At 44.1% G+C, this 20,108-nt stretch overlaps 1 protein-coding gene across 1 annotated transcript in view; it reads left to right on the forward strand.

Annotated features, from left to right (window-relative positions):
• Window positions 1–20,108, forward strand: part of SOX30 (SRY-box transcription factor 30) — a 445,939-nt gene that overhangs the window by 279,527 nt on the left and 146,304 nt on the right. Inside the window, exon 2 of the mRNA XM_085614974.1 lies at window positions 11,089–11,328. Within this exon, the coding sequence (XP_085471100.1) occupies window positions 11,089–11,328 (240 nt within the window). The remainder of the gene's footprint in view (window positions 1–11,088; window positions 11,329–20,108) is intronic.

The raw sequence follows: 20,108 nt of genomic DNA on the forward strand, positions 1-20,108 counted from the left end.
TGGAGGGCGAGGTGGAGGGTGAGGAGAGAGACGTGTGGAGGGTGAGCAGAGACACGTGTGGAGGGTGAGGAGAGACACGTGTGGAGGGTGAGGAGAGACACGTGTGGAGGGTGAGGAGAGACACGTGTGAAGGGTGAGGAGAGACGTGTGGAGGGTGAGGAGAGACGTGTGGAGGGTGAGGAGAGATGTGTGGAGGGTGAGGGGAGACACGTGGAGGGTGAGGAGAGACACGTGTGGAGGGTGAGGAGAGACACGTGGAGGGTGAGGAGAGACATGAAAGGTGAGGAGAGACACGTGGAGGGTGAGGAGGGTGAGGTGGAGGGTGAGGAGAGACACGTGGAGGGTGAGGTGGAGGGTGAGGAGAAACAGAGTTGGAGGGTGAGGAGAGACGGAGGTGGAGGGTGAGGAGAGACGGAGGTGGAGGGTGAGGAGAGACCGAGGTGGAGGGTGAGGAGAGACGGAGGTGGAGGGTGAGGAGAGATGGAGGTGGAGGGTGAGGAGAGACCGAGGTGGAGAGTGAGGAGAGACCGAGGTGGAGGGTGAGGAGAGACCGAGGTGGAGGGTAAGGAGAGACCGAGGTGGAGGGTAAGGAGAGACCGAGGTGGAGGGTAAGGAGAGACCGAGTTGGAAGGGAATCAGAAGTGGAGGAGAGACAGTGGAGGAGTGGGGGGGAGGTGAGGATATCACTTTACTTCTTCTCCTAGTGTAAGGTAACGCCCCCACCCCACAGGCCCTGCCGGGGCCGAGAGCAGATCACTGTTCGCATCAGCCGTCACCCGAGACCGCTCCGTACTTGTTGGTAAATAGAGGTTCACTATCTGTTGATAATGGGATTCACTTGGGGGGCTGACTTACCTCCTCCACCCCCAGGGCCAACACTGAGAAGGCATCAGAGACCTGGTGCTGCCTATGCTGCAGTACTGCGAGAGAGAGGGATGGGGGGGCGGGCAGAGGAAGAGGAGTGGGGTTAGAGAAGGGACAGGTGGGGAGAGAAAGAGGAGAGAAGGGACAGAGACAGAAAAGGAGCAAAAAAAGAATTAGAGAGAGTAAAGAGGAGAGTTGGGGAAAATGAAAACATTACGAGAGAACATGTAGCAAAGAGGTGGAGAGAGAAGATGGGAGAGAGTAAGGACGCAGCCAAGAGATAGGGCAGAGACAAAAAGAATCGAAACAATACAAAAGTATTTTCCAAACTCGTAAATAACCACGGGCCAAACAACTGATCTGCAATGAAGCATCCGAATCCGGTATATCATGACGTTAACCATGCAATAAAAAATAAATTTAAAAAAAATTAAAAAACACCCAAAAACACGTATACACCATGTTGACCCTTTTCCATGCAACGTATTCTAAAACGCCATTCTCATTCATACATTCACAGCAAACCTGTTCACAAGAGTGACAGAATATGTGGTATTAGTGTTACATTTTTGTTTACATCCATACCCGCTCACTTATGCAATTAAAGGATTCATGACCACACGGTTAAACAAAACGTACTGACACACACTCCCGATCTGTGAAACGTTCACCCCACTTTCTCGAAATTGAAACCAGTGCATGTGTCCGACGAACTTCCTGCCGCTTATCTGAATGCACCAGTGGCAGAAGATAGTCACCATCTTGCAACAACACAATTAAAGGGAGACATGTCTGTCTCTCCCCACCGCCACATGTCTCTGAGTCTTACTGTCTCATGCGAGATCTCCCTCTAGGAGACAGCTGACACCGACTCTTCCCCTGAGACAGTACGGGAGATGCGTGTGTGTGCATAGTGTGTGTGTCTATATGTATATATCTGTGTGTGTATGCATGTGTGTGTGTTTGTATGTGTATATGTTTGTGTATGCATGTGTGTGTTGGTGTGCAAGTATGGGTGTGTCATTGTGTTCATTTGTCTTCATGGATGTGTACACATATGTTTGTGTGTATACCTATGTCTGTGTATGCATGTTTGTGTGTATGTATATGTGTTTGAGTATGTTGGTGTGCGTGCTTGTTTATATGTGTATATGGGGTTGGTGTGTTGGTGTGCATGTATATGCATATGTTTATGCATGTCTGTGTGTGTTTGTATATGTTCATATGTGTGTGTAAATGCATGTGTGTGTTTGTATGTGTGCATAGTTGTGTATGCATGTGATCAGAGGGAAGAGTGCACTTGAGGGCAAAGAGGAAAACATACAGGGAAGAGTATGTGAGGGCAGAGAGAAAAATACAGAGGGAAAAGCACGTGAGGGCAGAGAGAAAAATACAGAGGGAAGAGTCCATGTGAGGGAGGAGAGAAAAATAGAGAGGGAAGAGCTCATGTGAGAGCAAAGCGAAAAATACAGAGGGTAGGGCGCATGTTAGACTGGAGATAAAAACATAGAGGGAAGAGAGCATGTGAGAGCAGAGAGAAACATATAGAGAGAAGAACACATGCGAGGGCAGAGAAAAAAATACAGAGCGAAGAGCACATGTGAGAGCATAGAGAAAAAATGCAGAGGGAAGAGTACATGTGAGGGAAGAGAGACAAATACAGAGGGAATAGCATGTGTGAGGAAAGTGAGAAAAATGGAGAGGGAAAAGCACATGTGAGGGCAGAGTGAAAATACAAATGAATAGCACATGTGAGACCAGAGAGAAAAACATAGAGGGAAGAGCATATGTGAGGACAAAGAGAACAAGTACAGGCTATGCCAAGCGGAACATCAAAGCGGCGAAAGTGAAAGTAATCGAGCAGAGCATCAAAGGGTTGGGTGAGAAGGGAGGGGGGAATGCAAGGGTCAAAGCGGCTAAAGTGAAAGTAATCGAGCAGAGCATCAAAGGGCTGGGTGAGAAGGGAGGGGGGAATGCAAGGAGCAGAGGAGCAGCTGTGCACGTGCACGCCATCGTGCACTCAAGCCCTAGGCCAGCAAAACCATGTGGGTAGCACTTTTGAAAGCCCACTTACAAAAATGTCTCAAGGAGACAGCTTTCGCTGTCTCAGCGAGACCTAAAAAAGGGGGGTGAATAGTTATATAAAGACAAGTGTGACCAAGCTTGTCTTTCCCCTTTAATTGATTAATTTAGTTTTTAAAATTATTTTTTGGTATTAAAAACCAGAGAAAAGTGTCCAACCCTACCTTCCTACATTTTCTCTTCCTTTTTTCATTTTTTTTAGGTGGTATTGGTTATAAATCAGGAAAAAAGTGGCTTATAAGATATTTGAATGCCAAAAAGATCCGTGCGTGCGATATGCATGTTGTTGTTTTAGTCTCCATCGAGTTACAGCAGTAACTGTCAAGGTTTACTGCTGTAACCTAGACAATCACGCATTGTTGAGACAAGCGTGGTCGTTCTAAGGGTCCTTTCCTCAAAGCTACGTCCCCTCCACAGTACGCGATTAAATGTGGACCGCGGAGGGGAAACGAGAGAATTAAGGCGGTTCCGAGTCTCGTGGAGAGACGGGGGAGTCAAGTAGGAAGTAGTCCGGACGGACTTTGGGGTAAGTCCGTTTCAGCGGCAAGAGTGTGTGGTATGTAGGTAGGGCTCGGGGCAAAAGAATACAGAGACGCATCTCGGGTGAGAGGCCCGGTTCGCGTTAAAGGGGTCTCCAGGCAACCCGGCGTCTACAGCGTTTTAAGTAAGAGTCCTGGCTCGCGCTCAAGCGCTACCAGGCAACCGGAAGCACTTGCGTACATTTCAAAGGACGCATGGCATAGAAATGAGCGGAAGGCTCAGGAAATAGATCGCGCGAATTAAGGGAAGGCAAAATCTGAAGGTTGTAAGAGACCCAGAGTAAAAAGATAAGACAGTGAAAATACATGCAAATCTATGTCAAAGGGGTCTTAAAAGACGCATAATAGGCAAGAGGTATCACATAGTAGGGTCAAAGGGACCCAGTCATGTGATAATCAAATATAAACCAGTATACATATAAATTGAATAAGCACAAATAAAATGAGGGTACTTATCTTGATGAGCAGCAGCAACAAAGAAGGATGGTGGCTGTGTGCTCATGGACTTTATACTATTTCTAGAATGTTCACAAGCTCTGTATTCTCTTCATTGTTACTGCTGAGCTGTGGCAATAAAGGAGTTTTGCATAATGTTGGCCTCCGTGTCATGCCATAAAATTAGGATCATAAAAAGGTTGACAATCTAGTTTTTTTCTTTTGAGATCCCTTAATTGAGGTTATTCAGAAAAATCACTGAGGATGAGTTGGTGGGTCATCAGAGATGTGAAAATTGTCTAATTTTCAATGTCATATTAATTTAGGATGTAATTTTGTAGAAAGGCATATAAATCATTAGGTTGAGTAATTAATTTTAAGAAATTAATTGTGAACTTTTTTTAATTTGATAATATTATTAGAGTTGCATTTATGCATATTGATGATACTCACCGGTGATATTGGGATAGTTGCATGTAGGCATTGAAATCAAACACACAGGTACAGCACTGCCTATTGAAAAGAATCACTATTCTACGATGTCACACAATCAGACTTACATGTGCTGACATAGTGATCTGGAGCGCCTGTGCTAGTCTGTGCTCTAACATTGAATTTAAATGAATTACCCAAGAAGGATGGTGCTCATGCAGAACACCATATACTTGTGAGGAATCGGACTACTTTTTTCTATAAGGTATTAAGGAAAGCAGTCTTCTATATGGAAGACATAAATTTGATTTTATGAAGACGTTATGCCTTGGGGCATAATTGATTGCAACAAAGTTTGTATATGGGTTTTTTTCAGATCTCTTGGGTGTAGCGTAAAGTAATATGAATTTTGGTTCTCTTTAGATAATACTAAATGGTAAGTCCTCAATGGCTTCGGTGAATTTCAAATTCATTAGAAACATGATTTGTATTAGTATAGTTAAGGTCCAATTTGTCTTTTTCAGATTTCATATAAAAACAGGTAGTGTTTATACCCTGTTGCTTTTGGAAACTGAGTTACATACTTACAAAGAAGGTGGGTGTGAATCACATCTACTTGCATAGTCCGGTTTGCGCCACAAACACAGGTTTTTCATGGGATTTTGAATTCTTATGAGGAAGTAATATATGTAGGGAATCACTGAGCAATTGCATAGAAGATTTTATTTTATAATCACATGCATTACTGGTAGATATTGTTTTCACTATACAGAGATGATTCTGGTTATTGTAACACATGAGGTTTTGTGGTTTATTTTATCTTGCTGTTGCTCTTCATTTAAGATGAGAGTTTCACTCACTAAGCACGTGATTGGAAGGGTCTTTCTCTTTCCTTGTTGTTTTGAGCACTGCTTTAGCAATACATGTAACATAATTATTGCAAAGTAATTTATATTAGATGGTTCTCTAGTCATGAGGACATCAGCAATGTCAAAACACATGTCAGCTAGAATGAAGGAATAATAAAAGAATATTCCAGAATACTCTCAGTGAATTACACAGTGACTTCTTTTTGGATGACTTTGGGGAATCATTATCAAACTATATGGGAGTCTTTCATGCTAGAGGAGTGATTGGCAGCCACTCCTGCCACATGGAAGCCTTAAGACTTTATGATTTCAAGTAACTGTTGGAATTACATGGTTAGAGTGTGCCCTGCTTTCTCGTGGTTGCCATTATTGATAAACTGTCTCTTGGAAGAACATGAGTGGGTGCAAAATAATGACTTTCTTCAAGACATCTTTTTTGCCTAGGGAGCATTCAAAATAGGCTTTTTGGCCTTCAGGAACTAAAGCCATTACATTCAGTTTTCCAGAGATCGGACCAAAAGGGAGGGCCCTTTTGACCTGATTAGTGGCTAACACCCAACAACGCCTTTCCTCCAGTTGCCTTGATTCTCAAATTGATGAAAGCAGAAGGAACAAATGAGGGACAGAATGCTAAACAATACAAACATTCACTCCCAGTCACAAGGATTTGGGTTTAATCCATTGTTCTTTTGCTCACCATGCCACCCCAGGTGGGCCCAGCCATATGCAAATCGGTCTTCAGCCTGTTCCTCATGGGAACAGTCCAGCCCTAACTGACTAACCAGGTCCTCCCTGCACCATAAACAAGTATTCTGTGACCTGTTCTGGGGCATCACACCTCATCTGCCAGGCTAGCTTGAATCCAGTGGCGCAGTGAGTATGGGACCCACGTCTGGGCATACCCTTCTCACTTAGATCGACAAAAGCAAAAGGAACAAATGATGGACGGAATGCTGAACAATGCAAACATTCACATCCAGTCACTAGAATATGGGTTTAATCCATTGTCCTTTGCTCACCACGCCACCCCAGTTTGGACACAGCCAAATGCAAATCAGTCTTGACCCTGTTCCTCATAGGAACAGTCCAGTGCAAACTGCCAAGCCAGGTCCTCCCTGGGTGGACACAAGCATCCTGGGACTGGTTTTGAGGCATCATCCCTCATCAGCCAGGTTTGCTTGAACTCAGTGTCCCAGTGTGCACTGGACCCACGTTTGGGCATACCCTTCCCACTTAGGGCGACAAAAGCAAAAGGAACACATGATGGACGGAATGCTGAACAATGCAAACATTCACCCCCAGTCACAAGGATCTGGGTTTAATACATCGTTCTTTTGCTCACCACTCCATCCCTGTTTGGAACCAGCCATACGCAAATCAGTCTGCACCCTTTTCCTCATGGGAGCAGTCCAGCCTGAACTGCCAAGCCAGGTCCTCCCTGGACTGGAAACAAGCACCCTGGGACCAGTTTCGGGGCATCACCCCTCATCAGCCAGGCTAGCTTGAATCCAGTGGTGCAGTGAGCATGGGATCCACGTCTGGGCATACCCTTCCTACTGAGGGTGACAAAAGCAAAAGGAACAAATGATGGATGAAATGCTGCACAATGCGAACACAGCCTTAGTCACAGGGATCTGGGTTTAATCCATTGTTCTTTTTCTCACCACACCACCCCAGCTTATACCCAGCCATATGCTAATCAGTCTTGACCCTGTTACTCATGTCGACAGTTCAGCCAAACTGCCAAGCCAGGTCCTCTCTGGACTAGAAACAAGCATCCTGGGACCAGTTTTGGGGCATCACCACTCATCAGCCAGGCTAGCTTGAATCCAGTGGCGCAGTGAGTATGGGACCCATGTCTGGGTATACCCTTCCCACATAGGGCGACAAAAGCAAAAGGAACAAATGATGGACGGAATGCTGAACAATGCAAACATTCACCCCCTGTCACAAGGATCTGGGTTTAATCCATCATTGTTTTGCTCACGACGCCACATCAGTTTGGACCCGGGCGTATGCAAATCAGTCTTGACCCCATTCCTCATGGGAACAGTCCAGATGGAACTGCCAAGCCAGGTTCTCCCTGCACCAGAAACAAGCATCCTGGTACCGGTTTCGGGGCATCACCCCTCATCAGCCAGGCTAGCTTGAATCCAGTGGCACAGTACGCACCAGAACCATGTCTGGGCATACCCATCCCACTTAGGGCGTCAAAGGCAAAAGGAACAAATGATGGACAGAATGCTGAACAATGCATACATTCAACCCCAGTCGCAAGGATCTGGGTTTAATCCATAGTTCTTTTACTCACTACACCACCCTAGTTTGGACCCAGCCTTATGCAAATCAGTCTTGACCCTGTTCCTCATGGGGACAGTCCAGCCCAAACTGCCAAGCCAGGTCCTCCCTGTACTGGAAGCAAGCAACCTGGGATCGGTTTTGGGCCATCACCCCTCATCCGCCAGGCTAGCTTGAATCCAGAAGTGCAGTGAGCATGGGACCCACGTCTGGGTATACCCTTCCCACTTACGGCAAGAAATGCAAAAGGAATAAATGATGGACGGAATGCTGAACAATGCAAACATTCACCCCCAGTCACAAGGATCTGGGTTTAATCCATCGTTCTTTTGCTCACCACGCCACTCCAATGTGATGCAGCATGAAATGAGAATGGTCCTTATTGCTCCAGACCAACCCAGGCAACTGCGATATCAGGACCCATTTCAGCTGTCACTTCAACCTCATAAGAGGCTTCTGTGCAGCCCTTATCTGCTTTTAAGGTTGTCAAGCAAGATTCTAAATCCCAGCTTGAACTGGCTTAACTTGACCACCTGGCTCTTGAGTTGGTAAAATATAGTCACGTCCAATATGGATCTAAGAACGTGTCAAGAACAGATGGTACTACCTCTTTCCTTTACTTGGAAAAATCATATTCAGTTCTCTTCTGTTCCAGTGCATTTGGTTGTCATCACTGTTGACAGAAAACCTCCTTCTTAAACATCATGATTTACTGTGGCAATGAATACATTTTCCTCAGGCCTTTTCTAGAAGGTATTTTCTAGAAGGCCTGAGTAAAGGTATTTCCCTCATGAAGACAACCAATGCTCTCTGGAAACTGACTATTGTCCTCTCCAAATTGACAGTCTCTCCATTTGAACCTTTGCAGAAAGCAGATCTTCACCATCATTCATGGAAGGTAGCAGTTCTAGTGGTGTTACATCTTCCAAAAGTATGAGTGAGCTTCAAGCTCGTTCTTCAGAATATCCTTATTTGGTTTCTTACAGCAAAAGTCATTTCCGATTTTCCAGTTTAATCAGAAAATATTGCTTCTAACTTTCTTTCCTGGCCGCTCTATTGTGCTGTTCATGGATTTCAGAGAGAATCCCATGACAGAAAAGGAAAAGTTACTTAACTCTAATACTAGTTATCTGTCATGGATATTCTTTCCAAATCACTAAAGAACAATCCTGTGACCTTCCTGTTCCAGAGGGACGTGTGGGAATGATTAAGGAGTAGCAATCCTTCTATTGTACTTGTACAACATGAACTGCCTTACTGACCCTCCACTGTTTGATGCAAAGGCTAACAGCTTCTTGAATTCTTAAAGATGCAGTATCATACTGGCACAGTTAGTACTCAGTCTTTTAGATGCTGCGGTTTCCTGTAGTTTTTCCTTTGGTGTACGGTTTATCATGTTGTTATCATCCAAATGTATTTTTCTGCATATTTGGCAAAACACTTTTTTCCTGCTAAACCCATCTTTAAAAGGGAAATAGACTTAATTTCCCAGCACCCATCTCAACAAGAAGATATCTGGCTTTTCCAGCATCACTCTCAACAGAACGTGACATCACTGAATTTCCCAGCATCCATCTGTGTAGGAAGTGATATCACTGCATTTTCCAAGCATCCATAGAGTTTTTAAGGTCTAGCCCCAGGGTGTCTCTCACCCGGATATCTCAGGCTAAGAGTGAGCAAGACAAAGAGAACACATGTTGGACCTTAAAGACCCTGAGCAGGACCCCTGCTGCCAAGATAAGTCGCTCATCATCACTTGTCTCTAAAACACCACTGCACACACTATTCACACTCTCACACCTAGACCCTCTTAGCACCCTTCAAAGGCACTCTTTGTTTAGCAGCATGGTTCATGAAGAAATCTGACCACATTATTACCCTTGCGCTAATAGATCTACACTGAATCCCTCTGCAAACCCAGATCATATTCAAGGTCAGCTCATCAATTACAAGGCACACTACACCAACTCTCCTATCTACCTAGCTAATGAATTAATATCTGGAGGTCAACGTCAGACAAGGAGCTCCAACTTTGCCAGATAAGAGATGAAGTGCTGCCGTAAGGAGAAAAGAAGGTATAAGGAATCACTTGGTACATAATGTGTTTTCCAGCTGAATATGAGTTTATTCAGCATGTCAAGTAAGTATTTATCCAAAGCCCCTTTCCAGGATTAACCCAACACTTTTAAATGTATTCAAAATTAAAGTCTGTGTATTGAACATAGATTCCTGTGTCAAAGGTTATTCCAGTTATTAAGGTTTACAGGCACATGCATCAACCATTTTTGCAAGCGCAAAAATCGTCCATTTGCGCCCGCAGAAAGGGCTTCTGCGATGCATCAAACTGTAAGGCTCTCACAATTTAAGAAATTGCAATTGATTGTGATTTCCTAAATTGCGATTGCATTTAAGGAATCGCAAATTGCGATTCCTTAAATGCAATGCATGATGGAATCGCAAATCACGATTTCGCTAATAGAGGGGCACAAATTACCATCAATTTAAACTTGATGGTAATTTGCAAAAACTTTAAAAAATGCACTAAAGTGCATTTTTCAAAGTAGTAGGTTGGGGCATGTGTGTGCGCAACATGTGTGTACAGATCAATTTCAGGGGTGCACCCTTGAAATTGCAAGCTCAATTTGCGAGTACCTATTGGGTACTCGCAAATTGCGCATGCAATTTCTCATTCATTCTAATGGGCCTGTAGGCCCATAGGAATGAATGGGAAGGCATTCCTTAATTGCGACTCGCATTGTGTGAGTTGCAATTAGGGAATGTTTGGGATTCGCTATTTTGATAGCGATTCCTACATGCATAGGCTTTTGCAATTTCTTAATTGCGATTCCTTAATAATCGCAATTAAGGAATCGCAAAAGCCTGCATTGATGCATGTGCCTGTATATCGGCAGTTTTAAAGGGTTCAAATTCGCCACTACCCCTCTTGCACGGCTTGTTTCCTTCCTCGTGTTCCTTTTGGCTTCTGCACCATGAGACACCACCCCATAAAACTTATGACCCTACCTCCTTTGCCTCGTAGTGAAGGCATGGAGTTTCCAGCGTTTTCCCTGTGGCATATTTGTTATTCTGGGTTTCAGGAGGAAAATGGTTTATAAAAGTGTTTCCAGGCTCCCACAGCTGCTCTTCTCTTTATAGATTCAAAGACATTACCCATTACGAGAGAACTAGGATTACAGATAAGTAATTTTTCCTTAGTCACAAAATCTGCTAGACAAAAGATCAGAAACAGTTTTGTGCATTTATAAATTGTTTAGAAAACTTTCTGTTGACTGGGTCTGCTAGTAGTATTGGCTCAGCCATTTAGGTCCAGTACATCAAATCCTAACAGGTTGATCGGTAGTGCAAACAGCGGTGCATTAAACGGAAAACCTTGTCAAAGTTGTCTTATACTTCTCTGTTTCATATCTGTATTTGTGCAGACAAAATCATAAATTGATGTTGAGTCATTGTGAGGTGCAGTTTCTGTTGGATTGAATAACAATGAATAATCATGGAATAACTTGATCAGCTCCCAAGATCCAATTGTTTGTCTGTTGACTTTGGTGCAGGAATGCCCGATACCCCATTCAGCAAGGATCGAAATGGGCATGTGAAGCGTCCAATGAATGCATTCATGGTTTGGGCTCGGATTCACCGTCCAGCACTTGCCAAAGCCAATCCAGCAGCCAACAATGCAGAGATCAGTGTTCAGCTTGGGCTGGAGTGGAACAAGTTGAGCGAAGATCAGAAGAAACCTTATTACGATGAAGCTCAGAAGATCAAAGACAAGCACAGAGAGGAGTTTCCTGGTAAGAATTGGTGACAGGAAAGTTTGATTTGACCAGGGCAAGTAGAATCACAATTATAAAAGTTGTATAATTTTCAGGTGCTGGCATTGGATTGCCCTCAAGCCCTCATTAAGGATGAAGGGCTTGATATACAAAGATTGTCACAAATTGTACGTTGACTTTTTGCAAACGGAATATGCTTTTGCGAACCAGCCTATGTACTAATTGATTGGTCCACAATTTATTGAAATACAGGGTTGCAGAATGACTTGCTTCATTAATATTTATTAGGCAGGTATCAATTTGCGACCCCCTGCAATTGGAAAGAACCACAAGTTAGTTGAGCTTCAAGGGCCTGCAAGTCAGCATCCCTGTGATTACATTCCAAAACAGAAATGTGTTTTTTTAAGCTGTTCGGATTTCTTGTAGGAACACCTACTCCCCAATAGGCTTAGCCCCCATTTCAGTTAACAACTTCTCTTAAGTCCAGGTTTGTGGTTTGCGAGTTACCAAGTCACAAATTTGTTTGTAATGCTGCTTCCAAATTGCGATTTCGTATGTACCACAGAACTCATTTTACAAGCCAGGAAAAAGTTTTTCGACTTGCAAAATGGGTTTTGTACATTACAGAAAGGGATATTGCAGTTGAAGCCCAGTGATTTTGCAAATCCTTTTGTTGATCTGGCCCTAATGTTACAGAAAAAGTGAATGGTTGCATAATTCACCCATTTGTTTCAGAACGCATTGAGCATTTTGAGGGGCGGCAAATGTAGAATTCATCTCCAGCAGCCCCCCCCCACCCCACCCCCCACTCTTCAGCGATGCCTAGCTACGCCACTGAGGGAACGTTACAAAATGTATTGGATTTTATTTTACAAATAGCCCAATCAGATTTGGAAATTAAACCACTTTTAAAAATAGGGGTTGTTCAGGATTTTCTAACTGAAAAAAGGAAAGAGAGTGCATGAGGATTCGCCCAGTTAAGCAACCCCTCTGATCTGCAGGGGTAGAGGGGCTTGTAGTCACACCTTCGTCAAAGCGCACCTCTGGCAAATCACCTAATGGCACCCCAGGAGACCTCATCAAGAGGCTAAATTCTGCCTAAACTAAAATACTAAGTGTCAGTGATTAACCATATATATTATGTGTTAGATTGTATAACAGTAGGCGTGCACCTCATTAATTCCTAATTATAGGTTTGCTTACGAGTGGCACACACGGGGCTGGTCCTCGTGTGGTCCTGAAGAAAAGCTTTGAGTGGACAGCTCGAAACATGTCGACCCAATACTAGGGACTCTATACTCATTATAGTTATACTTTACTTATTATTAACCCCCGATTTTAGTCATACCACCTAGGGGCTGGAATAAAATATAAGCCCACTAAATAGGTATTTTTAACTTTTTCTTTTTCCACTCCACATTCACTGCGCTACACATTGTTCACAACTTAGTGCTCCTACGTAGTTCCGCAAGTCGCAGCACGCTTCAATCTGCAGCAGATTGAGAGGACCCCAATGATGAAGCATGCCACCTAGGGGAAACCCTGGTGGGTGAGGGGACTCTAGAAAATAATTTTTCTTTCTGGAAAGATGATTTTCATACATGTTCAGTGAAAACCCTGTTCTTCCCCACGGTGAGGTTTTTATTCTGGGATTACCGATTTTGTGAAACATCTAACCAGGAGGCACACTGAATTTTTTTTTTTTTTTGCAAAAACAATTTTTATTGCATTACTCAGACACAGTTGACATCCACAATGTTCATCTGGCCAGTGGCCGCCATCCGCATATAAAACCACGTCCAAGTACAATCAGGGACACTTCCACCTACCAATGCGCTGTCCCCAAACCCTCCCCTGAACGAATACATCCCCCCCACCCACATGACAGTGTGCCGACACGACAACTACCAGGATAAACCTCTCTCAGAAGTAGCCGTGTTAGGAGCCACGAGCCACCCCCCACCACCACAGACAGGCCCCAAGCAGAAAGGAAAAGGAAAGCCCCCGGCCCCCATGAGCTAATCAGCAAGCCTCCCCCACCCCTAGGTTCCTGCCGGGTGCTCCAGTGCCGCAGGGCCCCCCTCCCCCGCTATTCCCCACCCCTGGTGGTCAACCACTAGTGCTTCCCATGCCCGAGCCTTGGCCAGAGCCTTGTCATCGCTTCCCCTAAGCGCAAGCTGCAGCCGGAGCGTGCCCTCGCTACCCGCCCACTTGGTAAATGTCGCTCTCCACCTCGTGAAGCTGGGACCCGTCCTCGACTTCCAGTGGAGGGTAATTTCTCGTTTGGCCACCACCAGCCCCAGGTCGCAAAACTTGCTCGTGATTTTCGTGCGCGGCGTGTGTGGAAACCATAGCAGCAAACAAACTCCCATCTCCACCCGCAATTCCCGCCCTGTCACTTGGGCCAAGCAGTCGATGACCTCTTCGCAGTAGCCGCTCAAAGCATCGCAGGACCAAAACATGTGCTTAAAGTCAGCCCCCTCCTCCCCACAACGAGGGCATTGCGGTGTGGGGCCCTCAAAATACTGAAACAATTTAGCTGGCGTCAGGTATGCCCTATGCAGGGTGAAGTACTGCACCAGTTGAAACCGGGCGTTAACCAGGAGGCACACTGATGATGAGACCCTCCAAACGAAGATGCTTTCATCATTGGCAAAAGGTAAAAATCAGAGGATGTCATACACATTACAATGACTTCTCTCTACTCTTTCCCATGCCTGACATTAGAGTGAGGGAACACCCTCAAAGTGCCTCTCAGAGTAGTCGAACACCACAGAGATGTATTGTTCTCCCTCTTAAGATCCTTGGTGATTGATATTTGTGAACACTGAATATCTCCGCCTCCATGTGGGATCCCAGAACACTTTTATATAAGAGAAAATTATTCTTATAAAAGAACAAATCCTGTGAGCCGCTGACACACACGTGGGAAGTTTGTATTCTAGGCCTTTATCCCAGATCCAAGAAGAACAGAGTCACCTCTAGATTCAGAGACCTAGGATTGATTGTGTCAAAGCGACTAATAATTAAGAGATGGAAACACCCTGCCCCCACAGTAGTGGACAGTTGGAAAAGTCTCTCACGGTGTGGGCACAAGAAGAGAGCACAACACTACATTAGGAGAAAATAGCCGGGTTACGAAAAATACCCGATAGCGCAATACTGGGACACTATCCTCACAGCACTCATTCATGGGAGCAGGGAAGGCAGCAACACCCCTCACAGGAAGATAATGAGAGTAATAGGGCCACAATTGCATAGGTGTACCACACCCCAAATTCCAAACAAGACCTAAACCCCTGTTAGTACGCGACTTGTGTCTACAGACTGAACGCAATGTCGACCAGGCCCCTGATTGTGCAAACGAGCCGGCAAGCCACCCCAGCGAGCTACCAGATTAAACATGCACATTTCACAAACACCCCGACCCAGCTGTAATAAGTTGTCGATGACACTTTTAGTTCGTTAATATATTAATAGATCAGAAACATATATATCTCGTTTGCATTCCCCACTGACTCCATGGTTTTATATGGAGGTGACCTCTTGTGAGCAGCCTCTATAGGACATACAACTGAGCACTACATATTGGGCCTGATTCACTGAACTAACTTAAGACAAAATCCTAAACTTACTACCATTTTGGTATTCACAGAAGGCACTTACTCATTTTGGTATTCACAGAAGTTAGGAGTCCTAACTTTAGGACTCCTAAATGCCTTCTGCGAATACCAAAAGTCTTCAAGTTAGGATTTTTCTCAGTTTAGGAGTAGTAAAGTTAGGACTCCTAACTTTAGGACTCCTAATTGCCTTCTGTGAATACCGAAAGTCTTAAAGTTAGGATTTTTCTCAGTTTAGGAGTAGTAAAGTTAGGAGTCCTAACTTTACTACTCCTAAACTGAGAAAAATCCTAACTTTAAGATTTTCCGTATTCACAGAAGGCATTTAGGAGTCCTAAAGTTAGGACTCCTAACTTCTGTGAATATCGAAATGAGTAAGTGCTTTCTGTGAATACCAAAATGAGTAAGTGCATTCTGTGAATACCAAAATGGTAGTAAGTTTAGGATTTTGTCTTAAGTTAGTTCTGTGAATCGGGCCCATTGTACCTGGGATAACTTAAGCTCTTAGCAACTGTGAGTCACATTGGCGCCATTCCTCAGGAATTAAGAATTGAGTGACATGGAATATAATGGACATTGTGTACAACTTTTCACCTTACTATGATGTATGAATAACAGTTTTAATATGCTTTGCCACTGTAACCACATTTTGAACTCACAATATGTGTTTTATTTAGTAATACATGTTCATATATGTATGTTTGCGGTTCTGAATGACCCCTGTAAATTTGAAAAACGCAATAAAGATATTTAAAAAATAATAATAATTCTGTGCTTTGCCATTATGGCTACTGGCTGTCCCAGGTATCAGTGAGGCATAGCTCTGTGCAGCTAGTCTCCAAATCAGTTTTCTGCACTCCGCTGTGAATTTACAGAAACAATCTTCTCTACCCTTTCTTCTTAAATTTAACTGTTCATTAGTCATTTCATATCTTAAACAGTACTTTTAGGATTTCCCTTTCCCTTTTCTCATTTTTTACTGGTCCATGACATGCTTTTGTGAAGTCATTGCTAGTTCTGTCACATTGTGAAATGGGGAAGGCATCGAGCTGAGAGGGACAGAACATCCCAGACCTTCTTACTCTGGTGTTTGGGCTCTGCAGAAAGCTGTACAGCTTACGGGAGATTCTGTCTTCACCTCAGTGCGCTCCATCATCTCTCTTTTAATTTGCCTACATGAATATACAAGAAGAAATGTATAGATAGTTATTCCATTGGATTTATTAATGAATGAAAGCCTATTTATTTTCCTAGTCAATTAAAACATTACAAAGTTATAAATGCAAACTAAAAGTTTAAAACCATTCTAACTAAGTTACATTACAAAGTGTGTTTGAAACAGCAAATCATTCAAATGAAGCGAGGAGCAAAATTATCATGAGCTCAATATTATTAAATATAGTATATATTGAATTATATCACAGAAGTGGTAGTTCTTAGCAGTTCTAACGGTACAATTAAGTTATGTTGTTGGCAGACAGTAGTTTCTCGACACAAACAAATGTATTTGACAAACCAAATTGTTAGCTGTGGGTGTTCGCCTTTAAGACACTGCATCAATGCCTGTGACAACACAAATTCAGGGGATCACAGATGTCAAGGACACTAGAATACTTAATGGTGAACTGGTTTAAAGTATTGGGGAGAGGGTGAAGAAGGTGACATCGGAGACTAGATACTTCAAAGACAGGAATCCAATTAGTAAAAGAAAGCTTCTTCAGACCTCGCTTTCTTACAACCTTTTCAGTTATGCACCCTACTCCCTTACCTCTAGCATGAATTTCACATGGATCGACAGCGGGGAATAAGATCTTTCCCAATGTGGATAGAAGTAAGGGTGAATACACTGTAACTACTAGAGATTGAACAACTCTAGCTTATCTGGGTAGAAACAGGCTTTCAGGTTGCACTGCAACTTTGTTAATTTCTACTACCATATTATCATCATGCTGCTACTCATTTGTCAAGCTCACAAATGGTTACTTCAGTGTTTTTTTTTTTTTTACAAGTACCTGATATTCCATTGAAGCTCCAAAGATTTAAGTTCTTCCTTATTCTGTTATCGATACCTTGAAGTTTGTTTTTTCTGGATTTTTTTCAGCTCCTTCGTTAACTTGAGATATATCTGACCCTTTTTACCTTTGGCGCAATTTCATTTCTGCTTGGAGTCGCTTGCGCCTTAATGTCTCAAGGACAACTTTTACCCTTTTGATTGAGTATCAGTTTTTAAAAACTGAATTCTTTTTTTTTCATTGTTCTGCATTGTTTATCTACCACAAAAACTATAGCCACAAAAAAGTATTGTAAAACCTCGGTCACCCAACTCATCCATCAGTCCAAGTAGGGCCATTTAGGGGTCTGGAGTTATATGCTTGGCGCTTACCTACAATTTGTACTCATTGCCAGTTAATGTTAATGTTAAGGGGAATTTATTGAGAGCACTGTCACCATAAGTTTCCTGGCGCTGATAGACCACGGGGATGTGCAGAGAGGCTTAACGGGAATGTGAGAAGAGCAGAGTTTTCAGCGATTTCCTGAAAGGCAGGAGAGAGGGCTCAGCCTTGAGGAGGGGAGGGAGAGAGTTCCACAGCTTGGGAGCCAAGTGAGAAAAGCTGCGGCCGCCTAATCTAGAAAGTTTGAAGCGAGGGATGACTAGGAGCTGGAGATTAATGGACCTCAGAGTGCGGGAGGGACAGTAAGGGATGACCAGAGATTTCAGTAAAGCTGGACAGAGGCCTGACTTTAAAAGCCAGGCAACAGACCTTAAAGGCTATTCTTTCACTGATGGGCAGCCAGTGTAGTTGGTGTAAAAAGGGTCTGGCTGGCTGCCATCTAGGGATTCTAAAGACGAGTCTTGCGGCCTGGTTTTGAATGAGCTGGAGCCTAGATAGCAAGGATTTAGGGAGGCCGAGGTACAGGGAGTTGGAGAAGTCCAAGCATGTATCACAGGGCAGGACCAAATGGTATGCTAAAAGGTACCACAGCTATTCCCACATCGCAGACAGTGAGAATTTATCCCCTTCACTTATCTTATGCACTCTACTGGGGTGATAATAAACTCTGTGGAAGTATTGCAATTAGCCAAATCCAAGGTGCATAGATACTGCAAGGACCCAAGGGGCCCTCTTCACCTCAGTCCAATCATTGGCGTCTAAATAGCATACGTCCCCTTTTATGTATCCAGGGTATTAAGAATCAATGAACAATACATTTGAGATATCCCTTCATATTATTGCCTTCCCATATATTCCCCAACTTTGAGATTTCAATATTATCCCAGCCATGAAAGCTTCTGAGGCCTGCTGCATATCAGAGCCATATTCCCAGCCACAGCAGAGTCTCAGTTGCCAGGGTCCCCTCCCACCTTGTCCACCTAAGTGCTGCATGTGTTTGGGTACCCATTGGAGCTCCTTAAGGTGTGGTGTGATGTAAGTGTGGTATGGGAAGTTGAGAGGGATTCTGGCTAACATGTTCTAAATGGTATGCAGTCTTCTAGTGACTTTGTTTGTTGATCCTAGCATAGAGGGGATTCCCTTAGTCCAGCTTGCTTGTGACGAGGCTGTGCATGCCTGTTTTCTGGGTACATATTGGAAGACATTTGAAAATCTTCCTCAATGGTATGCATGGTATGGTATGTCTTCTTCATGTTATGGAAGCATGAGGCGGTGATGGCATTTACTTGGACGGTCATCTAAAGTTTGCTGTTGATTACGATCCTGAGGTACTTGGTGTGGGTGGTGGGGGTGGGTGTTGGTCATAGCCCTGGTGGTCACCAGTTGGTGTCCCACAGTGAAATACTCTTCCTGAAGATCACGATTTTGGTCGTGTCAGTGTTCAGCTTCAGACAGTTGGTGTTAATCCAGTGGGTGAGTTTAGTCATGCAGGCATGGAACTTGATCTCTGTACTGGGCATCTTGTGTGTGAGGGTGGAAATGAGTTATGTGCTGTTGGTGTAGGAGAAGACGTTGTTGTGAGAGTGGATGATGCTGGCTAGAAGGATCAGGTATGTGTTGAAGAGGGTCGAGCTTAGGGAGAATCCTTGTGAAACTGTAAAGATGAGGTCACGGGCATCTGAGATGTACGGTGTCAGACTGACTGACTCATTTAAGTCAGGAAGGAGCAGATCCATTGGAGTGCATGTTCTTGGATTCCTGATGTCCTGTAGGTGTTAGATATGTATGAGGTGGGAGACTGTGTCAAATGCTGCAGGGAGGACCCAAAGGATAAGGGCCGTTGTGTCTCCTCCATCCAGAGTTATGCGGATGTAATCCATCGCTGCAATCTGGACAGTTTTTGTGCTGTGGCTTGGGTCTGACACCAGAGTGATTGGTGTTGAGGAGTTGGTGGTCGTTAAGGTATTTGATGAGGCGTCTGTTGATGATTGTCTCTTAGACCTTGGTTGGGATTGGAAGCAGGGAGATCGGTCTATAGTTGGCGAGTGTTGAAAGGTCCGCGGAGGGTTTCTTCATCAATGAGAAAACAGTTGTGTGTTTTCAAGCATATGAGAAGGTCGCAGAAGAGGTGGAGTCATTCACAGCTGGAGTCAGCGTGGCGCTGATGGGTTCCAGTCCTCTGGATTTGGTGTGGTGTGGTAAAGGGAGCCCTGAGTGGAAGTGCATCATCACCCCAGAAGTTTCTTCTGGGGTGATGATGAGCCATGTGGTTAGTATGCTTCTTGTATCTAATCAGGAGGCATTTTGCAAGGTGTATTTGGTCCAGTTGCAGATTGAATTTGCTCCAAATGGCAGTGATTTTGTCAGTGAATAATTGAGAGCGGTACCACCATGGGGTGATTGAGTCGACAACTGGTGAGATGAAAACCTTCCTAATGGTAAAAATGAATTTGCTTCTATTGGTGCTGGCATTAATGCTGTCCGTCAGAGCGGGGCGTTTGGAGGTCCGGATCAATTGGTTGTAGTGTCTCAGGGCGGATTTGAACTTCCTATCTGCATTGTCCTGACTCATTCTCCATTTGCACTCCTGTTGTTTGCAGTGGTGTTTCATTAGTCTAACTGCCTCTTTGTACCAACTGGTGTGGGTTCTAGATCTTGTTGTATTGCTGTATTTGAGGGGGGCTGGGGACTCTGTGCATGAGGTGATCCAATTGATTAAATTCTTGATGGCTTTGGGGAGCTGTTGCAGTGTTTGGGTCGGTGGGTGTTTAGAGCGATATCAGAC

Source organism: Triturus cristatus, chromosome 7 (genome assembly GCF_964204655.1).
Source record: "Triturus cristatus chromosome 7, aTriCri1.1, whole genome shotgun sequence".
NCBI classification, from domain to species: Eukaryota; Metazoa; Chordata; class Amphibia; order Caudata; family Salamandridae; genus Triturus; species Triturus cristatus.